At 43.8% G+C, this 19,485-nt stretch overlaps 1 protein-coding gene across 1 annotated transcript in view; it reads left to right on the forward strand.

The window, feature by feature from the left end:
* LOC141258594 (dynein axonemal heavy chain 8-like) overlaps positions 1-19,485 on the forward strand; it is a 415,976-nt gene that overhangs the window by 113,381 nt on the left and 283,110 nt on the right. The window contains exons 32-34 of the mRNA XM_073673563.1: positions 7,582-7,745; positions 11,447-11,549; positions 14,420-14,524. Of these exons, the coding sequence (XP_073529664.1) occupies positions 7,582-7,745; positions 11,447-11,549; positions 14,420-14,524 (372 nt within the window). The remainder of the gene's footprint in view (positions 1-7,581; positions 7,746-11,446; positions 11,550-14,419; positions 14,525-19,485) is intronic.

Raw genomic sequence — 19,485 nt, forward strand, 5'->3', positions numbered from 1 at the left:
TCATCTTGTCCCGCAAAAAAACAAGTCACCATACAGCTCCATCAGTCGAAAAATAAAAAAGTTATAGCTCTCAGAATAAAGCGATGCAAAAAAATATTTTTTTCGATAAAATAGCTTTTATTGTGTAAAAGCACCAAAACATAGAAAAACAATATAAATGTGGTATCGCTGTTATAAACTTCTACAAAGCACTTGGGGCTTCAGGGTGCTCACCACACATCTAGATAGGTGCCTTGGGGGGTCTAGTTTCCAAAATGGTGTCACTTGTGGGGAGTTTCCACTGTTTAGGCACATCAGGGGCTCTCCAAACGCAACATGGCGTCCGCTAATTATTCAAGTAAATTTTACATTCAAAAGGTCAAATGGCACTCCTTCCCTTCCGAACTCTGCCATGCGCCCAAACAGTGGTTTTCCCCCACATATGGGGTATCTGCTTACTCAGGAGAAATTGCCCAACAAACTGCATGGTGCAATTTCTTGTGTTACCGTTATGAAAATGCAAAATTGGGGGCTGCAAAAAAACATTTTTGTGGGAAAAATGTGAAAATTTTATTTTTACGGCTCAATGTTCTAAACTTCTGTGAAGCACCTGGGGGTTCAAGGTGCTCCCCACACATCTAGATAAGTTCCCTGAGGGGTCTAGTTTCCAAAATGGTGTCACTTGTGGGGGGTTTCCACTGTTTAGGCACATCAGGGGCTCTCCAAACACAACATTTCGTCCGCTAATTATTCAAGCAAATTTTACATTCAAAAAGTCAAATGGCGCTCCTTCCTTTCCGAGCCCTGCCGTGCGCCCAAACAGTGTTTTTTCCCGCACATATGGGGAATCTGCGTGCTCAGGGGAAATTGCACAACAAATTTTGTTGTCCATTTTTTCCTGTTACCCCTGCGAAAATAAAAAAATTGGGTCTAAAGTAACATTTTTGTGAAAAAAGTTAAATGTTCTTTTTTTTCTTCCGCATTCCTGTGAAGCACCTGAAGGATTAATAAAGTTTTTGAATGTGGTTTTGAGCACCTTGAGGGGTGCAGTTTTTAGAATGGTGTCACTTTTGGTATTTTCTGTCATAAAGACCCCTCAAAGTGACTTCAAATGTGATGTGGTCCCTAAAAAAAATGGTTTTGTAAATTTTGTTGGAAAAATGAGAAATCGCTGGTCAACTTTTAACCCCTTAAGCCCCGCGGGTGGTTTGCACGTTAATGACCAGGCCAATTTTTACAATTCTGACCACTGTCACTTTATGAGGTAATTACTCTGGAACGCTTCAACGGATCCCCCTGATTCTGAGATTGTTTTTTCGTGACATATTGTACTTCAAGATTGTGGAAAAATTTCTTCGATATCACTTGCGTTTATTTGTGAAAAAAATGGAAATTTGGCGAAAATTTTGAAAATTTTGCAATTTTCAAAATTTGAATTTTTAAGCCCTGAAATCAGAGCGATATGTCACACAAAAGAGTTAATAAATAACATTTCCCACATATCTACTTTACATCAGCACAATTTTGGAACCAAAATTTTTTTTTGTTAGGGAGCTATAAGGGTTAAAAGTTGACCAGCGATTTCTCATTTTTCCAACAAAATTTACAAAAGCATTTTTTTAGGGACCACATCACATTTGAAGTCACTTTGAGAGGTCTTTATGACAGAAAATACCCAAAAGTGACGCCATTCTAAAAACTGCACCCCTCAAGGTGCTCAAAACCACATTCAAGAACTTTATTAACCCTTCAGGTGCTTCACAGGAATTTTTTGAATGTGGAAGAAAAAAATGAACATTTAACTTTTTTCACAAAAATGTTACTTTAGACCCAATTTTTTTTATTTTCACAGGGGTAACAAGAAAAAATGGACCCCAAAATTTGTTGTGCAATTTCCCCTGGGCACGCAGATACCCAATATTTGGGGAAAAAACACTATTTGGGCGCACGGCAGGGCTCGGAAGGGAAGGAGCGCCATTTGACTTTTTGATTGTAAAATTTGCTTGAATAATTAGCGGACGCCATGTTGTGTTTGGAGAGCCCATGTGTGCCCAAACTTTGGAGCTCCCCCACAAGTGACCCCATTTTGGAAACTAGACCCCCCAAGGCACCTTTCTAGATGCATAGTGAGCACTTGGAACCCCCAGGTGCTTCACAAATTGATTCGTAAAAATGAAAAAGTGAAAAAAAAAACAATTTTTCATTTTTATGAATCAGTTTGTGAAGCACCTGGGGTTCCAAGTGCTCACTATGCATCTAGATAGGTGTCTTGGGGGGTCTAGTTTCCAAAATGGGGTCACTTGTGGGGGAGCTCCAATGTTTGGGCACACAGGGACTCTCCAAATGCAACATGATATCCGCTAACAAATTGAATGGAAAATCGGCTCAAATTGTTAGCGGACACCACATTGCGTTTGGAGAGCCCCTCTGTGCCCAAACTTTGGAGCTCCGCCACAATTGACCCCATTTTGGAAACTAGACCCCCCAAGGCACCTTTCTAGATGCATAGTGAGCACTTGGAACCCCCAGGTGCTTCACAAATTGATTCGTAAAAATGAAAAAGTGAAAAAAAAAACCACTTTTTCATTTTTATGAATCAATTTGTGAAGCACCTGGGGTTCCAAGTGCTCACTATGAATCTAGATAGGTGCCTTGGGGGGTCTAGTTTCCAAAATGGGGTCACTTGTGGGGGAGCTCCAAAGTTTGGGCACACAGGGGCTCGCCAAACGCAACATGGTGTCCGCTAACAATTTGAGCCAACAATTTGTTAGCGGATATCATGTTGCATTTGGAGAGTCCCTGTGTGCCCAAACATTGGAGCTCCCCCACAAGTGACCCCATTTTGGAAACTAGACCCCCCAAGGCACCTATCTAGATTCATAGTGAGCACTTGGAACCCCAAGTGCTTTACAAATTGATTCATAAAAATGAAAAAGTGTTTTTTTTTTCACTTTTTCATTTTTACGAATCAATTTGTGAAGCACCTGGGGGTTCCAAGTGCTCACTATGCATCTAGATAGGTGCCTTGGGGGGTCTAGTTTCCAAAATGGGGTCACTTGTGGGGGAGCTCCAAAGTTTGGGCACACAGGGGCTCGCAAAACGCAACATGGTGTCCGCTAACAATTTGAGCCGACAATTTGTTAGCGGATATCATGCTGCATTTGGAGAGTCCCTGTGTGCCCAAACATTGGAGCTCCCCCACAAGTGACCCCATTTTGGAAACTAGACCCCCCAAGGCACCTATCTAGATTCATAGTGAGCACTTGGAACCCCAGGTGCTTCACAAATTGATTCATAAAAATGAAAAAGTGTTTTTTTTTTCACTTTTTCATTTTTACAAATCAATTTGTGAAGCACCTGGGGGTTCCAAGTGCTCACTATGCATCTAGATAGGTGCCTTGGGGGGTCTAGTTTCCAAAATGGGGTCACTTGTGGGGGAGCTCCAATGTTTGGGCACACAGGGGCTCTCCAAACGCAACATGGCATCCGCTAACAATTTGAGCCGATTTTCCATTCAATTTGTTAGCGGACACCATGTCGCGTTTGGAGAGCCCGTGATGTGCCTAAACAGTGGAGCTCCCCCACAAGTGTCCCCATTTTGGAAACTATACCCCTCAAGGATTTTATTAAGGTGTATAGTGAACATTTTGAACCCAGAGGTACGGCACAGAATTTGTTTACATTAGGTCATCATATTGAATAAGTTGTCATTATTCTTGAGCGCAAATGCTCGCTACTTGAGTTTGCATCGGGTACTCAGGTATGCACCATGTACAGCGTGTGCTCGAGTCCCTGCTCCGCATGTTTCACAGTTATTAGACACCCAAAAAAAAACATGCGGGATCGCTCGTGCATGGCAGGCAATCCCCGTAAAGTTTTTTGGCCGCGAAGCATATGGGGCAGAGACTCGAGCATGTCACTCAAATACCCACGATACTCAATGCATACCAGAGCACCCGATGCAAACTCAAGTAGCGAGCACTTGCTCTCAACACTAGTCGCCATATCGTCATCTTTTTTCCTTACTTTTGAAAAAAATCCCAACCCCAGCCCTAACCCTAGCACAACCCTAACCATAGCGCAACCCTAGCCCTAGCACAACCCTAGCCCTAGCACAACCCTAGCCCCAGCACAACCCTAGCCCCAAACCCAGCCCTAGCCCAATCCTAACCCAAGAGTTTATTTTTGGCGCCGTTCCTTGTGCGGTATAAGTGATTAGACGACTTTATTCTTCGGGTCGGTGTGATTACAGCAATGCCAGAATCATATGGGGCTTTTATGACTGACAGCTGTCACACACTAAAAGACGCATTTTTTGTAAAATCTAGTTTTTGCATCGCCATATTTTGAGGGCTATAATTTTTCCAGATTTTGGCAGACAGTCATGTGACGGCTCGTTTTTTGCGGGATGACTTGACGTTGTTATTGGTGCCATTTTCAGGCACGTGACATTTTTTTGATCGCTTTCTATTCCGATTTTTGGGAGGCAGAATAAACAAAAACCAACAATTCAGGAATTGTTTTTTTTTTTTTTTTTTTATTCTGTTCTGCATGTGGTAAAATTGATAAGGCAGCTTTATTCTTCTGGTCAGTACGTTTACAGCGGTACCACATTTGTATAATTTTTCTATGTTTTGGCGCTTATACACAATAAAAGCTATTTTATAGAAAAAAATATTTTTTAGCATTGCTTTATTCTGAGAGCTATAACTTTTTTATTTTTCGGCTGATGGAGCTGTATGGCGGCTTGTTTTTTGCGGGACGAGATGATGTTTTCAGCGGTACCATTTTTATTTATATGCGTCTTTTTGATCGCGTGTTATTCCACTTTTTGTTTGGCAGTATGGTGATAAAGCATTGTTTTTTGCTTCGTTTTTTTTTTTTTTTTTTTACCGTGTTCACTGAAGGGGTTAACTAGTGGGACAGTTTAATAGGTCAGGTTGTTCCGGACGCGGCGATACCAAATATGTGTACTTTTATTGTTTTTTTTTTTTTTTTTTATAATAATATTTATTGATGGGTACATTATATTTTTATTTTTGGTGGATTATTTTTTTTATTTTTTTTTTATATTTTTGCAAATGTTTTTTTTTTTTTTTTTTCCACTTTCACACAGTTTATACACTTTATTACTTTGTCCCACTCTGGGACTTTCACTTTTTTTTTTCTGATCGCCTGCATGGCATAGGAATGGAGCACCATCCCTGTGCCATGCAGGCAGTCAGCGGTGCACAATGTGAAGATTGCTTGGAGATGCACTGCGCATGTCCAAGCAATCTTCCTGCTCTCTGGTGACCCGGATGTTGTCATGACGACATCGGGTCGTCATGGCAACACCCGGGAAGCCTTTGCAGACTGCGCTGGAAACCGGAAGAGGAGGTGAGTATCGCCGATCACCTCCCCTTGCCCCCGCAATGCCGCGATCGATTTCGATCGACTTCGATCACAGCATAGCGGGGGTTAATGTGCTGGGAGCGGTGCAGGACCGCTCCGTGCACATAGTACCGGGTGTCAGCTGTGACAATCAGCTGACACCCGGCGGCGATCGCGCCCGCACAGCCTGTGTGCGCGCGCGATCGCCATGACGTACTAATACAGGTCTGGCTCTTAAGTCCCAGGGCACAGACGCGTATTAGTACGTCAGATGTTGTTAAGGGGTTAACCCTTATAGCTCCCTAATAAAAAAACAATTTTGGTTCCAAAATTGTTCTTATGTAAAGTAGACATGTTGGAAATGTTATTTATTAACTCTTTTGTGTGACATATCTCTTTGATTTAAGGGCATAAAAATTCAAATTTTGAAAATTGCTAAATTTTCGCCAAATTTCCTTTTTTTTCACAAATAAACGCAAGTGATATCGAAGAAATTTTACCACTATCATGAAGTACAATATGTCAAGAAAAAACAATCTCAGAATCAGGGGGATCTGTTCAAGCGTTCCAGAGTAATTACCTCATAAAGTGACAGTGGTCAGAATTGTAAAAATTGGCCTGGTCATTAACGTGCAAACCACCCTCGGAGGTAAAGGGGTTAAGAAGCCCTCCTGCTCTGCACTCATTACCTGTATTAATTGCACCTGTTTGAACTCGTTAACTGTATAAAAGACACCTGTCCACACACTCAATCACACTCCAACCTCTCCACCATGGCCAAGACCAAAGAACTGTCTAAGGACACCAGGGACAAAATTGTAGACCTGCACAAGACTGGCATGGGCTACAGGACAATAGGCAAGCAGCTTAGTGAGAAGGCAACAACTATTGCCACAATTATTAGAAAATGGAAGAAACCCAAGACAGAATAATACAAAGGTAGAGTTGGAAGGGAAATCCAGGGTCAACTGGTCCAACCCTGTGCTCAATGCAGGATTCACTAAATCATCTCAGACAGATGTCTGTCCAGCCTCTATTTGAAGACTTCCATTGAAGGAGAACTGACCACCTCTCGTGGCCGCCTGTTCCATTCATTGATGACTGTTAATCTTCCTCGGTCTGGGGCTCCATCATCTCGTCTCGTGGAGTAAGGATGATTCTGAGAAAGGTCAGGAATCAGCCCAGAACTACACTGGGCTTGGTCAATGACCTGAAGAGAGCTGGGACCATAGTATCAAACATTATTGTTAGTAACACACTACGCCGTCACAAATTAAAATCCTGCAGGGCACGCAAGGTCCCCCTGCTCACGTCAGCACATGTCCAGGCCTGTTTGAAGTTCGCCATTGACCATCTGGATGATACAGAGGAGGCATGGGAGAAGGTCATGTGGTCAGATGAGACCAAAATAGAACTTTTTGGTATCAACTCCTCTCGTCTTGCTTGGAGGAAGAAAAGGGATGAGTACAACCACAAGAACACCGTCCCAACCGTGACGCATGGTGGGAGGAACATCATACTTTGGGGGTGCTTTTCTGCAAAGGGTACAGGACGTCTGCACCATATTGAAGGGAGGATGGGGACATGTATTGCGATATTCTGGCCAATAACCTCCTTCCCTCAGTAAGAGCATTGAAGATGGGTCATGGCTGGGTCTTCCAGCCTGACAATGACCCGAATCACACAGCCAGGGCAACTAAGGAGTGGCTCCGTAAGAAGCATTTCAAGGTCCTGGAGTGGCCTAGCCAGTCTCCAGACATGAACCAATAGAAAATCTTTGGAGGGAGCCGAAACTCAATGTTGCCCCCGACAGCCCCGAAACCTGAAAGATCTGGAGAAAATCTGTATGGAGGAGGGGGCCAAAATCCCTGCTGCAGTGTGTGCAAACCTGGTCAAGAACTACAGGAAACCTCTGACCTCTGTAATTGCAAGCAAAGGTTCATGGACCAAATATTAAATTCTTTTTTTTCTATTGCATCAAATACTTATTTCATGCAATAAAATGCAAATTAATTATGTAAAAATCATACAATGTGATTTTTTTTTTGTATTTAATTTTTTACATTCTGTCTCTCACAGGTGAAGTGACCTACGGTAAAAATTACAGACCTCTCCATTCTTTGTAGGTGGGAAAAATTGCAAAATCGGCAGAGAATCAAATACTTATTTTTACCACTGTATATAACCTATGGGGATTAATATATAGAAAAATCTTTAATTCACTTGTAGGAGGTCAAGCGCTTCCAGAACATAGAAAAGACCTGGGTGAAGCTAATGCAGCGAGCGCACGACAATGCCAATGTTATCCAGTGCTGCGCCGTGGATGACACCATGGCCAACCTGCTGCCTCATCTGCACGAACAGCTGGAAGTCTGTCGGAAGTCGCTCACAGGGTATGTGTCACGCAAGGTGGGGGAAAGACTTAGTGCAACAGAAAGGGAAGAGGGAAAGGAAGCCCAGACTCTAGGGAAAGGGGGGAAAGTGGAGACCTCCTAGGTTAATCTAGTGTCACCCTGTCTCCCTTAACGTCCCTGTATTGGCTCTTCACCAGTCACCGCACGCGTACCTCGCCCTGTCTTTCCCTGGCGTTTGGCTCAGGCTAGGGACGGGAGGAGATGAGCACTAGTCGATCTCCACTAAACACTATAGACAACAAGGAAGGACCAACAGGGGGAAATAGCTTAGCTTTAGGTGACTCCAGATAAATGCGCACACGTCCTCGAGCTCCAGAGAGGACAAAGTACTGGTCTTGCTAAAGCCTTCACAGGTAGTAATGAATATCGCCGGCACCTCCCTCTAGAACACAGCAGGTATTTATACACCCAGGCCAGGGAGTTAATTAGCCAGAGGGAGGTAGCCGAGACAGAAGAAGTCTGTAATGCCAAACGTAGAGATCTCCTGCAACCAACTGCAGGGCGACTGTCTGTCACCTCTGACACACCCGTGACAGTATGACAACGTGTGATGCTGCTTATGTCATCCCCCCAGCTGTACAGCTGACTGCTGCTTACAGTAAGAACTCATTGCTTGAAACCGTGTCAGCCGAGTGGTTTTTGATTCTCTCTGTACTTATGGAATAAAACACACTAACAATTCTGCAAGAAATGCTAGACTCCTTCTCTTGTACTTCTTATGACTGCTTTATGGCTTCTAACAGCTGTCTAGGACCTGGCAGGTGTGACAATAATGCTGCAGAGTAAGAAGTTTCCATAATAGAAGTCTTAGTAGTTTATTTTTGTCATTTAACAAATTGTAAAGTGAATGAACAAAAGAGAGATGTAAATCAAATCAATACTTATCCATGATGTAATATCATCCAGCCAATGTCATTAGGAACGAGGAGTCCTGAGGGTGAGGATCCGGCCCCAAAGAGCCTCGATCTCACTTCACCCATCTGTCTGGAATCACATGAAGAGACAGAAGGATCCGCACAAGCCTCATACACAGAAGATCTGGGGTCAGCTCTCCAAGATGTTGGGCACAACCTCCTGCCGAGATCCTCCATAATATTGTGTACAGGTGTCAAGAAGTGATGGAGCTGACGGGTGGTCGCCGGATACTGATGATGGAGGTGACGGGCGATCACCAGATACCGATGATGGAGGTGACGGGCGATCACCAGATACTGATGATGGAGGTGACGAGTGGTCACCAGATACTGATGATGGAGGTGACGGGCGGTCACCAGATACCGATGATGGAGGTGATGGGCGGTCACCAGATACTGATGGGATTTACATTTCTCCTTTTTTAATTCACTTTGCATTTTGTTAGTGGATAAAAATAAACTATTACATTTTCTATTTTGTAAAACAGTCTGACCTTGCAGCATTTCTTGCACCACTAACATTTTTGCACTGTTCTCTTTTATCATAATTGTAAATAAGTGATCCGGATAGGAAAAAAAATGGAAGTGCGTGAGTGCACATTGACTCAGAGCTATTTATGACTGATAAATACCTCTGACAATGCCAACTCCCTTCCCATCCTTCCATACATACATACTGTGCAATATGTCGCCCAGTCAATTATTTTTTGCAGACTATTGCAATTTCCTTTTAAGTCTAGAAAGAGGAAAACTTACACAAACCATGAATGAAATAGTTTAAAGTTATTATATGGCACCATGTCGTGTATAACAATCCAGGAATGAAACATAGAGAGAGAAAATGTTCATGTTTTGCACCCAATTCCGGTTTTACTTTCTAAATAAAGATGCAAAATTTTCCCATGAAAAAGTAGATCTAGAATATACAGTTAGGTCCATATATATTTGGACAGAGAGAACATTTTTCTAATTTTGGTTCTAGACATTACCACAATGAATTTTAAACAAAACAATTCAGATGCAGTTGAAGTTCAGACTTTCAGCTTTCATTTGAGGGTATCCACATTAAAATTGGATGAAGGGTTTAGGAGTTTCAGCTCCTTAACATGTGCCACCCTGTTTTTAAAGGGACCAAAAGTAATTGGACAGATGAAATAATTGTAAATAAAATGTTCGTTTCTAGTACTTGGTTGAAAACCCCTTGTTGGCAATGACTGCCTGAAGTCTTGAACTCATGGACATCACCAGACGCTGGGTTTCCTCCTTTTTGATGCTCTGCCAGGCCTTCACTGCAGTGGTTTTCAGTTGCTGTTTGTTTGTGGGCCTTTCTGTCTGAAGTTTAGTCTTTAACAAGTGAAATGCGGCTCAATTGGGTTGAGATCAGGTGACTGACTTGGCCATTCAAGAATATTCCACTTCTTTGCTTTAATAAACTCCTGGGTTGCTTTGGCTTTATGTTTTGGGTCATTGTCCATCTGTAGTATGAAACGACGACCAGTTTGGCTGCATTTGGCTGGATCTGAGCACACAGTATGGCTCTGAATACATCAGAATTCATTCCTTCTGTTTCTGTCCTGTGTCACAACATCAATAAACACTAGTGACCCAGTGCCACTGGCAGCCATGCATGCCCGCGCCATCACACTGCCTCCGCCGTGTTTTACAGATGATGTGGTATGCTTTGGATCATGAGCTGTACCACGCCTTCGCCATACTTTTCTCTTTCCATCATTCTGGTAGAGGTTGATCTTGGTTTCATCTGTCCAAAGAATGCTCTTCCAGAACTGTGCTGGCTTTTTTAGATGTTTTTTTTTAGCAAAGTCCAGTCAAGCCTTTTTATTCTTGATGCTTATGAGTAGCTTGCACCGTGCAGTGAACCCTCTGTAGTTACTTTCATGCAGTCTTCTCTTTATGGTAGATTTGGATATTGATACGCCTACCTCCTGGAGAGTGTTGTTCACTTGGTTGGCTGTTGTGAAGGGGTTTCTCTTCACCATGGAGATTATTCTGCGATCATCCACCACTGTTGTCTTCCGTGGGCACCCAGGTCTTTTTGCATTGATGAGTTCACCAGTGCTTTCTTTCTTTCTCAGGATGTACCAAACTGTAGATTTTGCCTCTCCTAATATTGTAGCAATTTCCCGGATGGGTTTTTTCTGTTTTTGCAGCTTAAGGATGGCTTGTTTCACCTGCATGGAGAGCTCCTTTCACCGCATGTTTACTTCACAGCAAAACCTTCCAAATGCAAGCACCACACCTCAAATCAACTCCAGGACTTTTATCTGCTTAATTGAGAATGACATAACGAAGGGATTGGCCACACCTGTCCATGAAATAACCGCAGAGTCAATTGTCCAATTACTTTTGGTCCCTTTAAAAACAGGGTGGCACATGTTAAGGAGCTGAAACTCCTAAACCCTTCATCCAATTTTAATGTGGATACCCTCAAATGAAAGCTGAAAGTCTGAACTTCAACTGCATCTGAATTGTTTTGTTTAAAATTCATTGTGGTAATGTCTAGAACCAAAATTAGAAAAATGTTCTCTCTGTCCAAATATATATGGACCTAACTGTAGTAGATTAGGTATTTAATTTCTGCCAAAGTCTGAATAATCTGAGGCTTGTAAAGACTCATTTGGACCAATCTGCCGTGTGTAAAAATCCCCTTGATCTGTCTTCCTTTGTGCTAACACTAAACGGCGGTAGAAGTTCTATATTCAATTATTAAAACAAGCCGCAGCTCATGTTTTCTGTTTTCTCTTTCAGGTATTTGGAGGGAAAAAGACTGATTTTTCCAAGGTTTTTTTTTGTCTCTGACCCTGCACTTTTGGAGATTCTTGGACAAGCAAGTGATTCTCACGCGATCCAAGTATAATGTTCTATAATAGCTTATATTATTATGTATACTATATAAGATTCTATATCCAAGATATTTCTGCAAAAATGCTATACAAAAGCACCAGTAATAACGAAGGAGAGAGTCTTCATAGAGCAGCAATTCTTTCTGGTACTCACTGTGAAGAGCCAAACGACTTCTATGCCAGTCGTAAAGACTCCTGTCCTGGGCATGCTTGCACAGACTCCTCCAGCTGAAAAATCTCTGACACTTGCATAGACACTTGAAATAGATGATCTTAGAGAGAGTAACATTTCTAGACCTGATCTGTCCAACCAGGCGTACTGGTGTGGCTGTTATGTCCAGTCAGGCTAGATGTTTGTGTGCACTGTCCAGCAGGTGTAATCGGCTCCGTACTGTGGCCAGTGGGGCAATACCACACCCTACTTAAACTCCTAGTATACTGCTGGGAGCTGCCCCTTATTGCTTGGATTTTTCCTGGCTCAGTGTTGCTACTCTTCATGCTCTTATATTGATTCTGGCCCAACTTTTATTTATTCTTAAAGGGGTATTCCAAGATCCTAACCCAATATGCAGTAGGTATAATAATAATAGTAGGAAATACCTCCAGTTAGAAATGTAGTATAGTTTTTCTGATTAGCTACAGTGGGGAAATATATATTTGATACACTGACGATTTTGCAAGTTTTCCCACCTAGAATGGAGAGGTCTGTAATTTTTATCGTAGGTCACTTCACCTGTGAGAGACAGAATCTAAAAATAAAATCCAGAAAATCACATTGTAGGATTTTTCCATAATTAATTTGGATTTTATTGCATGAAATAAGTATTTGATCACCGACCAACCAGAAAGAATTCTGGCTCTCACAGACCTGTTAGTTTGTCTTTAAGAAGCCCTCCTACTCTGCACTCATTACCTGTATTAATTGCACCTGTTTAAACTTTGTTACCTGTATAACACATACCTGTCCACACAATCAATCAATCACACTCCAACCTCTCCACCATGGCCAAGACCAAAGAGCTGTCTAAGGACACCAAGGACAAAATTGTAGACCTGCACAAGGCTGCGATGGGCTACAGGACAATAGGCAAGCGGCTTGGTGAGAAGGCAACAACTGTTGGTACAATTATTAGAAAATGGAAGAAATACAAGATGACTGTCAATCTTCCTCGGACTGGAGCTCCATCATCTCACTTCATGGGGTAAGGATGATTCTAAGAAAGGTCAGGAATCGGCCCAGAACTACACGGGAGGACCTGGTCAATGACCTGAAGAGAGCTGGGACCACAATCTCAAACATTACCGTTAGTAACACACTACGCCGATTAAAATCCTGCAGAGCACGCAAGGTCCCCCTGCTCACGCCAACACATGTCCAGGCCCTTTTGAAGTTCGGCAATGACCATCTGGATAATCCAGAGGAGGCATGGAAGAAGGTCATGTGGCCAGATGAGACCAAAATAGAACCTTTTGGTATTAACTCCATTTTCTGTGTTTGGAGGATGAAGGTTGAGTACAGCCCCAAGAACACCATCCTAACCATGATGCATGGTGGGGGAAACATCATACTTTGGGGGTGTTTTTCTGTAAAGGGGACAGGAGGACTGCACCCTATTGAAGGGAGGATGGATGGGGTCATGTATCGCAAGATTTTGGCCAACAACCTCCTTCCCTCAGTAAGAGCATTGAAGATGGGTCGTGGCTGGGTCTTCCAGCATGACATTGACCCAAAACACACAGCCAAGGCAACAAAGGAGTGGCTCCGTAAGAAGCATTTCAAGGTCCTGGAGTGGGCTAGCCAGTTTCCAGACCTGAACCCAATAGAAAATCTTTGGAGGGAGCTGAAATTCAATGTTGCCCAGCGACAGCCCCAAAACCAGAAAGATCTGGAGACGATCTGTATGGAGGAGGGGACAAAATCCCTGCCGCAGTGTGTGCAAACCTGGTCAAGATCTACAGGAAACCTCTGACCTCTGTAATTGTAACAAAGGTTTCTGGACCAAATATTAAGTTCTTTTTTTTTTCCATTGTATCAAATACTTATTTCATGCAATAAAATGTAAACTAATTATGTAAAAATCATACAATGGGATTTTCTGGTATTTTCTTTTAGATTCTCTCTCTCACAGGTGAAGTGACCTACAGTAAATATTACAGACCTCTCCATTCTCTGTAGGTGGGAAAATACATCGGCAGTGAATCAAAATTCTTATTTTCCCCACTGTATGTCACTTTCCCCATGTGCAGGGCACTGCAGTAGCTTAGGTATCCATGGTTATGACCACTGGCTACTGTCACTTTCTGAGTGGTCGTAGCCATGGATACCTAAGATACCGCAATGCCCTGCAAAAGGGGTAAGTGGCATGGAGAATCAGAAAAACTATAAAACATTTCTAATTGGAGGTATTTGCTGATATTTTTATTATTACACCTAATACATTTCGGGATAGGATCATGGAGATGGGAGTACCCCGTTAAATCCCTCCTGACTTTGACCACGACTAGCTTGACTTCTCTTTAACTGACCACCTTTTATATCTGGTATCCAACCCCAGTTGTTATCCTGGACTGCGGTTTTGTCTCTAGTTCGCCTACTCTTGTACTCTTATCAGTGAAGAAATAAGTAAATAAAATAATTAGAATTATTATTATAATAATGATGATCTATTACATAAAGTGGAACGTTAATGAAATTAAAAATGATCTAGCTTCACAGGGAGATAAACCAATGATCTTTATTCCCTGTTGGAACTCAATAGCAAATGTGGCACATGTGTGATTCCTGACATTCATCAAGAAGAAAGTGGAATTTGTGTATGTTATTACAGTGTCCGGGGCATTTGCATCTAGATGGTATTAATCGTCTAATTTATTTCAGCCCCATCTACCTGCAATTTCTGCTAATATTAATGAGGTAGAGTTCTCTGATGCACACTACGACCAGATCTTATCTGTAGTTTCAAGAGAAGGAGAAGTAATTAAGGTAAGAATTTACTGCACTCATTTTTATACTATTATGTTATTATACCATAAAGGAAAATCAATATTTTAAAATATATTTATCCACTTGTAAACATTGTCACAATTTACATATAGAAATGTAGAATCATTACACTATACTGATCCTGAGTTACATCCTGTATTATACTCCAGAGCTGCACTCACTATTCTGCTGGTGCACTCACTGCGTACATACATTACATTACTGATCCTGAGTTACCTCCTGTATTATACTCCAGAGCTGCACTTACTATTCTGCTGGTGCAGTCACTGTGTACATACATTACATTACTGATCCTGAGTTACATCCTGTATTATACTCCAGAGCTGCACTCACTATTCTGCTGGTGCAGTCACTGCGTACATACATTACATTACTGATCCTGAGTTACATCCTGTATTATACTCCAGAGCTGCACTCACTATTCTGCTGGTGCAGTCACTGTGTAGATACATTACATTACTGATCCTGAGTTGCATCCTGTATTATACCCAGAGCGGCACTCACTATTCTGCTGGTGCAGTCACTGTGTACATGCATTACATTACTGATCCTATACTGATCCTGAGTTACATCCTGTATTACACTCCAGAGCTGCACTCACTATTCTGCTGGTGCAGTCACTGTGTACATACATTACATTACTGACCCTGAGTTGCATCCTGTATTATACCCCAGAGCTGCACTCACTATTCTGCTGGTGCAGTCACTGTGTACACACATTACATTACTGATCCTGTACTGATCCTGAGTTACATCCTGTATTATACCCCAGAGCTGCACTCGCTATTCTGCTGGTGCAGTCACTGTGTACATACATTACATTACTGATCCTGTACTGATCCTGAGTTACATCCTGTATTATACCCCAGAGCTGCACTCGCTATTCTGCTGGTGGAGTCACTGTGTACATACATTACATTACTGATCCTGTACTGATCCTAAGTTACATCCTGTATTATACCCCAGAGCTGCACTCACTGTTCTGCTGGTGCAGTCACTGTGTACATACATTACATTACTGATCCTGAGTTACATCCTGTAGATCTTTTATTATAAAAATGAAAAACATAACAATAATAATAACAGAAACATAACAAAATTAATAACCAGAAAATAAACAATGTAATGAACTGGTCCAGCCGCTCTCTCTCTCCTCACACACATATTATACATATATACACAATAATAACTACCTACACCATGACATCTGGTCCGGTTACCAAACAAAAAAATAACAATATAATAAACAATAACCGACAAATTATATACAAACTAATATATACATTCTTTTTTTTTTTTTTTTTTAAATAAATAAAATAAATACTAACTATACAAATATATACAAGACAAAACAAAACCCCCCACACTCGAGCCCACCAGTCCCTCCCCGGCACTGACCTGAGAGCTGGTCCCGCGCCTCATGCCTCAGTCCATGTCCAACGTCCATAGGCCAGATCAGGCAGTGCCAGTTTTTCACCCAAATAACCAGTGTCCCACAAGATGAACCCACCTCCCCCCTTTTCCCTCCACCCAACCTAACACCTACACCCAAACCCATATATACAATATATACAGAAACAAACAATGCAATAACCACAATTGACAAAGCCCAAGTTCGGCACCTGCAGCCCTACATCACTGTCTACTGATCAATAAAACAAAAATCTATGGTGTCAGCAGCAGCCCACCACCAGGAGAGGAGATGACCAGACTAGGGCACACTAAAAGAAAAGCCCCTCCAGAGGAGAGCGGCCCTCCGTGTACCCAGTCTCTCATACTCCAGAGAACGCACCTTCACCAGGTCACCGAGTATGGTCCTAAACACATCGTCCACTGGGAGGATTTTCCGCTGCGTCGATACTAAGCACCGTGCATTCCACGTGTGATACCTAACCACTGCGCTAACTAGAAATAAGGTGCAGCGGTCCCGACCACCCAGGTCCCCGAATGCTCCATAGGCCCATTCCGCATAAGAGAGACCGGCCAGCCGGGGCCAGCCAATGGAGGCGCCCACCCTGTTGTACACCTCTGTGTTAAAGGGACAACAAAGCGGGAAGTGGTCCATGCTTTCAAGCATGGTACCACAATGCTCCCGAGGACAGTTCCTGTCCTCAGAGCTCCTACACTTCAGATTGTCCCTCACACACAGTTTCCCATGGAAGCAGCGCCAAGCCAAGTCCCAAACCTTCGAGGGGATCCTGATAGAATTCAAAAGATGCAGACCCACCCCAAGATCCCGACTTGGGCAATCCCTGAGCGCCAGAGGCCTCTGAAAATGGGTCAACAGAACCCTTTTGTCAAGGAGCTTCCTTGGCAGAGTCCTGACCTCCCACATTCCCAGACCCCACCGGCGAATTACCTTCAGAACCACGGTAGCATAAGCCGGGAGATGTCCATGCGGTGTGCGGAGATCCTTCACTTGCCCTCCTGTCTCCCATTCCTGGAAGAAAGGCTGAAACCATCCCTTACAGGAGAATACCCACGGAGGAGCCCTCTCTTTCCAGAGGTTTGCAATATTGATCTTAATGAAGGTATTCACAAGGAATACCACAGGGTTGACCATACCCAACCCTCCTAGTCTCCTCGTACGGTAAGTAACCTCCCTCTTGACCAGGTTCAGTCTATTCCCCCATAACAGTTGAAAGAACAAACTGTAGACCCGAGTCCAGAGAGGCTCTGGCAAGATGCACACACTGCCCAGATAGATCAGCAAAGGGAGCAGGTAAGTTTTGATCAGGTTTACCCTTTCCCTTAGGGTCAAAGACCAACCCTTCCATTGGTTCACCTTCTGAGTGGCGATCTCTAGCCTGCTGTCCCAATTTTGTTTGGGGTAATCCCCCTGGCCAAATTCGATGCCAAGAACTTTTGCAGAGACTTTGGGTTCTGGAAGGGTGTCCGGGAGATCAAAACCAGGATCTCCTCCTCCCAGCCAGAGACTCTCACACTTATCCCGGTTGATCTTAGACCCGGATGCCTCCGAGTAGCGATTTACCTCTGACATCAGCCATTCTGCCTCCCCATCAGAGGAAACAAAAACGGTGACGTCATCGGCATACACCACCACTCTCAGAGTGGCTTCCGGTGCTGCCCGGTCCATCCCGATCCCAGCTAACGGTCCACGCTCCACCCTCCTAAGAAGTGGGTCAATCGAAAACGCGTACAGTAGCGGGCTCAAGGGACAACCCTGGCGAACACCACACCCAACCTCAAAAGAGCTGCCAATCCAACCGTTCACAAGCGGGAAACTCTCTGCCCCAGCGTACAAGGTCTTAACCAATCAACGAACCCCCCCGGCAGGCCATACCTCAGAAGGACAGACCAGAGGTACTCATGATTAACCCGATCAAACGCTTTTGCCTGGTCCAATGACAGCATGTACCCCTTCCAGTGGCCAGCCCTACCCTGCTCTACCGCCTCTCGGACACAGAGTACAGCACTAATTGTACTGCGGCCCGGAACAGAGCAATGCTGGGCCCCCGAAAGGAGCTGGGGTGCAAATTTCACCAGCCGATTAAACAGCACCTTTGCCAAAACCTTCCTGTCTGCATTGAGAAGCGCTATGGGACGCCAATTCTCAATGCAAGATGGGTCCTTACCCTTTGACAAGATGATCAGGGCAGACCTCCTCATTGACTTTGGCAGAGTGCCCGAGGAAAGACACTCATTGAATACCTCAGTCAAGAGGGGAACCAAGGCGTCCTTAAAGGTCTTATAGAATTCAGATGTTAAGCCATCCGGACCGGGAGATTTCTTCAGGGCAAGCCCTTCAATCGCCAACTTAACTTCCTCTTCCCTGATCATCTCTGTCAAAACGCCAAGAGAGGGGTCTACCCCTGGTTCGGGGACGGCTTCAGCCAGAAAAGCCGACATCTCATCCCAATCCAGATCCCTCTTCCCCAAGAGGTGCGAGTAGAAGGATCTGACGACCTCCAGGATCCCCGATCTGGATCTTTTCAGGGACCCCGCAGTGTCAACCAGTCCTGTAACAACTTTACTATTCACTGACATCTTGCAGTTTCTGTAAGGGTCGGGCGAGCGGTACTTCCCGTAATCCCTCTCAAAAACCAAAGATGCGTGTCTATCATACTGACACCTCATTAGCAAAGATTTCACTCTGGAGATCTCCTCGCGGCTACCTCCAGTTGAGACAAGATGCTCGAGTTTCCTCCTCGGGCCCTGATACAGGCGATACCTGTCCAGGCTCCTGAGGCTCGAGAGCTGGCGGAAGAATCTCGCCACCCTTTTCTTGAACATCTCCCACTACTCTGACTTACTACTACAAAGATCCAGTAAGGGTACTGTCACGGGTGTGTCGCCACGAAGATCGTCACGATTACACAGCCTGACTTCTCGCAGCTGACTTTTTGATGCTTTGTGTTTTTCGACAGTGAGGGAGTTAATTCTCTCTCTCTCTGTGCTAGACGAGGTCCAGCCTCGTCCAGCTGCAATCAATGCTGCTGTAGTGAGACTCCTTCAAATGCCTGCTGGTCTGTTAGGGAAGTGTCGGTGAAAGCATTTCATGCAGACTAACAGAGCGGATCGTGGTATTTGGAGTTTCAGAGATAAGTGTATTCGGAGAGTTTTTTCCCTTCCTCGCTTTATCATTTATCTCCTTTCCCGTTGGTGTTCCCTCTGTTGTAGTTGTGTAGTTTTTGTATGCAAGGTGGTTTTGGTTTTTCCCTTGTACTGTCTCGTTCGTCTAAGTACTGTGTGTGGGCATATTATTACTTGTCCCCTTTTGTTGTGATCGGGGTCCTTCTCAGGACTAGATTACTTAGGTGCAGGGATCCTCAGGAGGTAGGGGTTACGCTGGCGGCCTGGACCTCTGTACCTTTAACAGTACCTCCAGGTTGAGGGATTAGTCAGGGCCCCAGCTTAGGGTCAGCTTAGGCCCCCTACCTCCAGTATACAGAGACAGCGTGACATTTTCACCGACCACT

This window comes from Phyllobates terribilis, unplaced genomic scaffold (genome assembly GCF_046119375.1).
Source record: "Phyllobates terribilis strain yellow unplaced genomic scaffold, ASM4611937v1 Scaffold_3__8_contigs__length_932513732, whole genome shotgun sequence".
Classification (NCBI taxonomy): Eukaryota; Metazoa; Chordata; class Amphibia; order Anura; family Dendrobatidae; genus Phyllobates; species Phyllobates terribilis.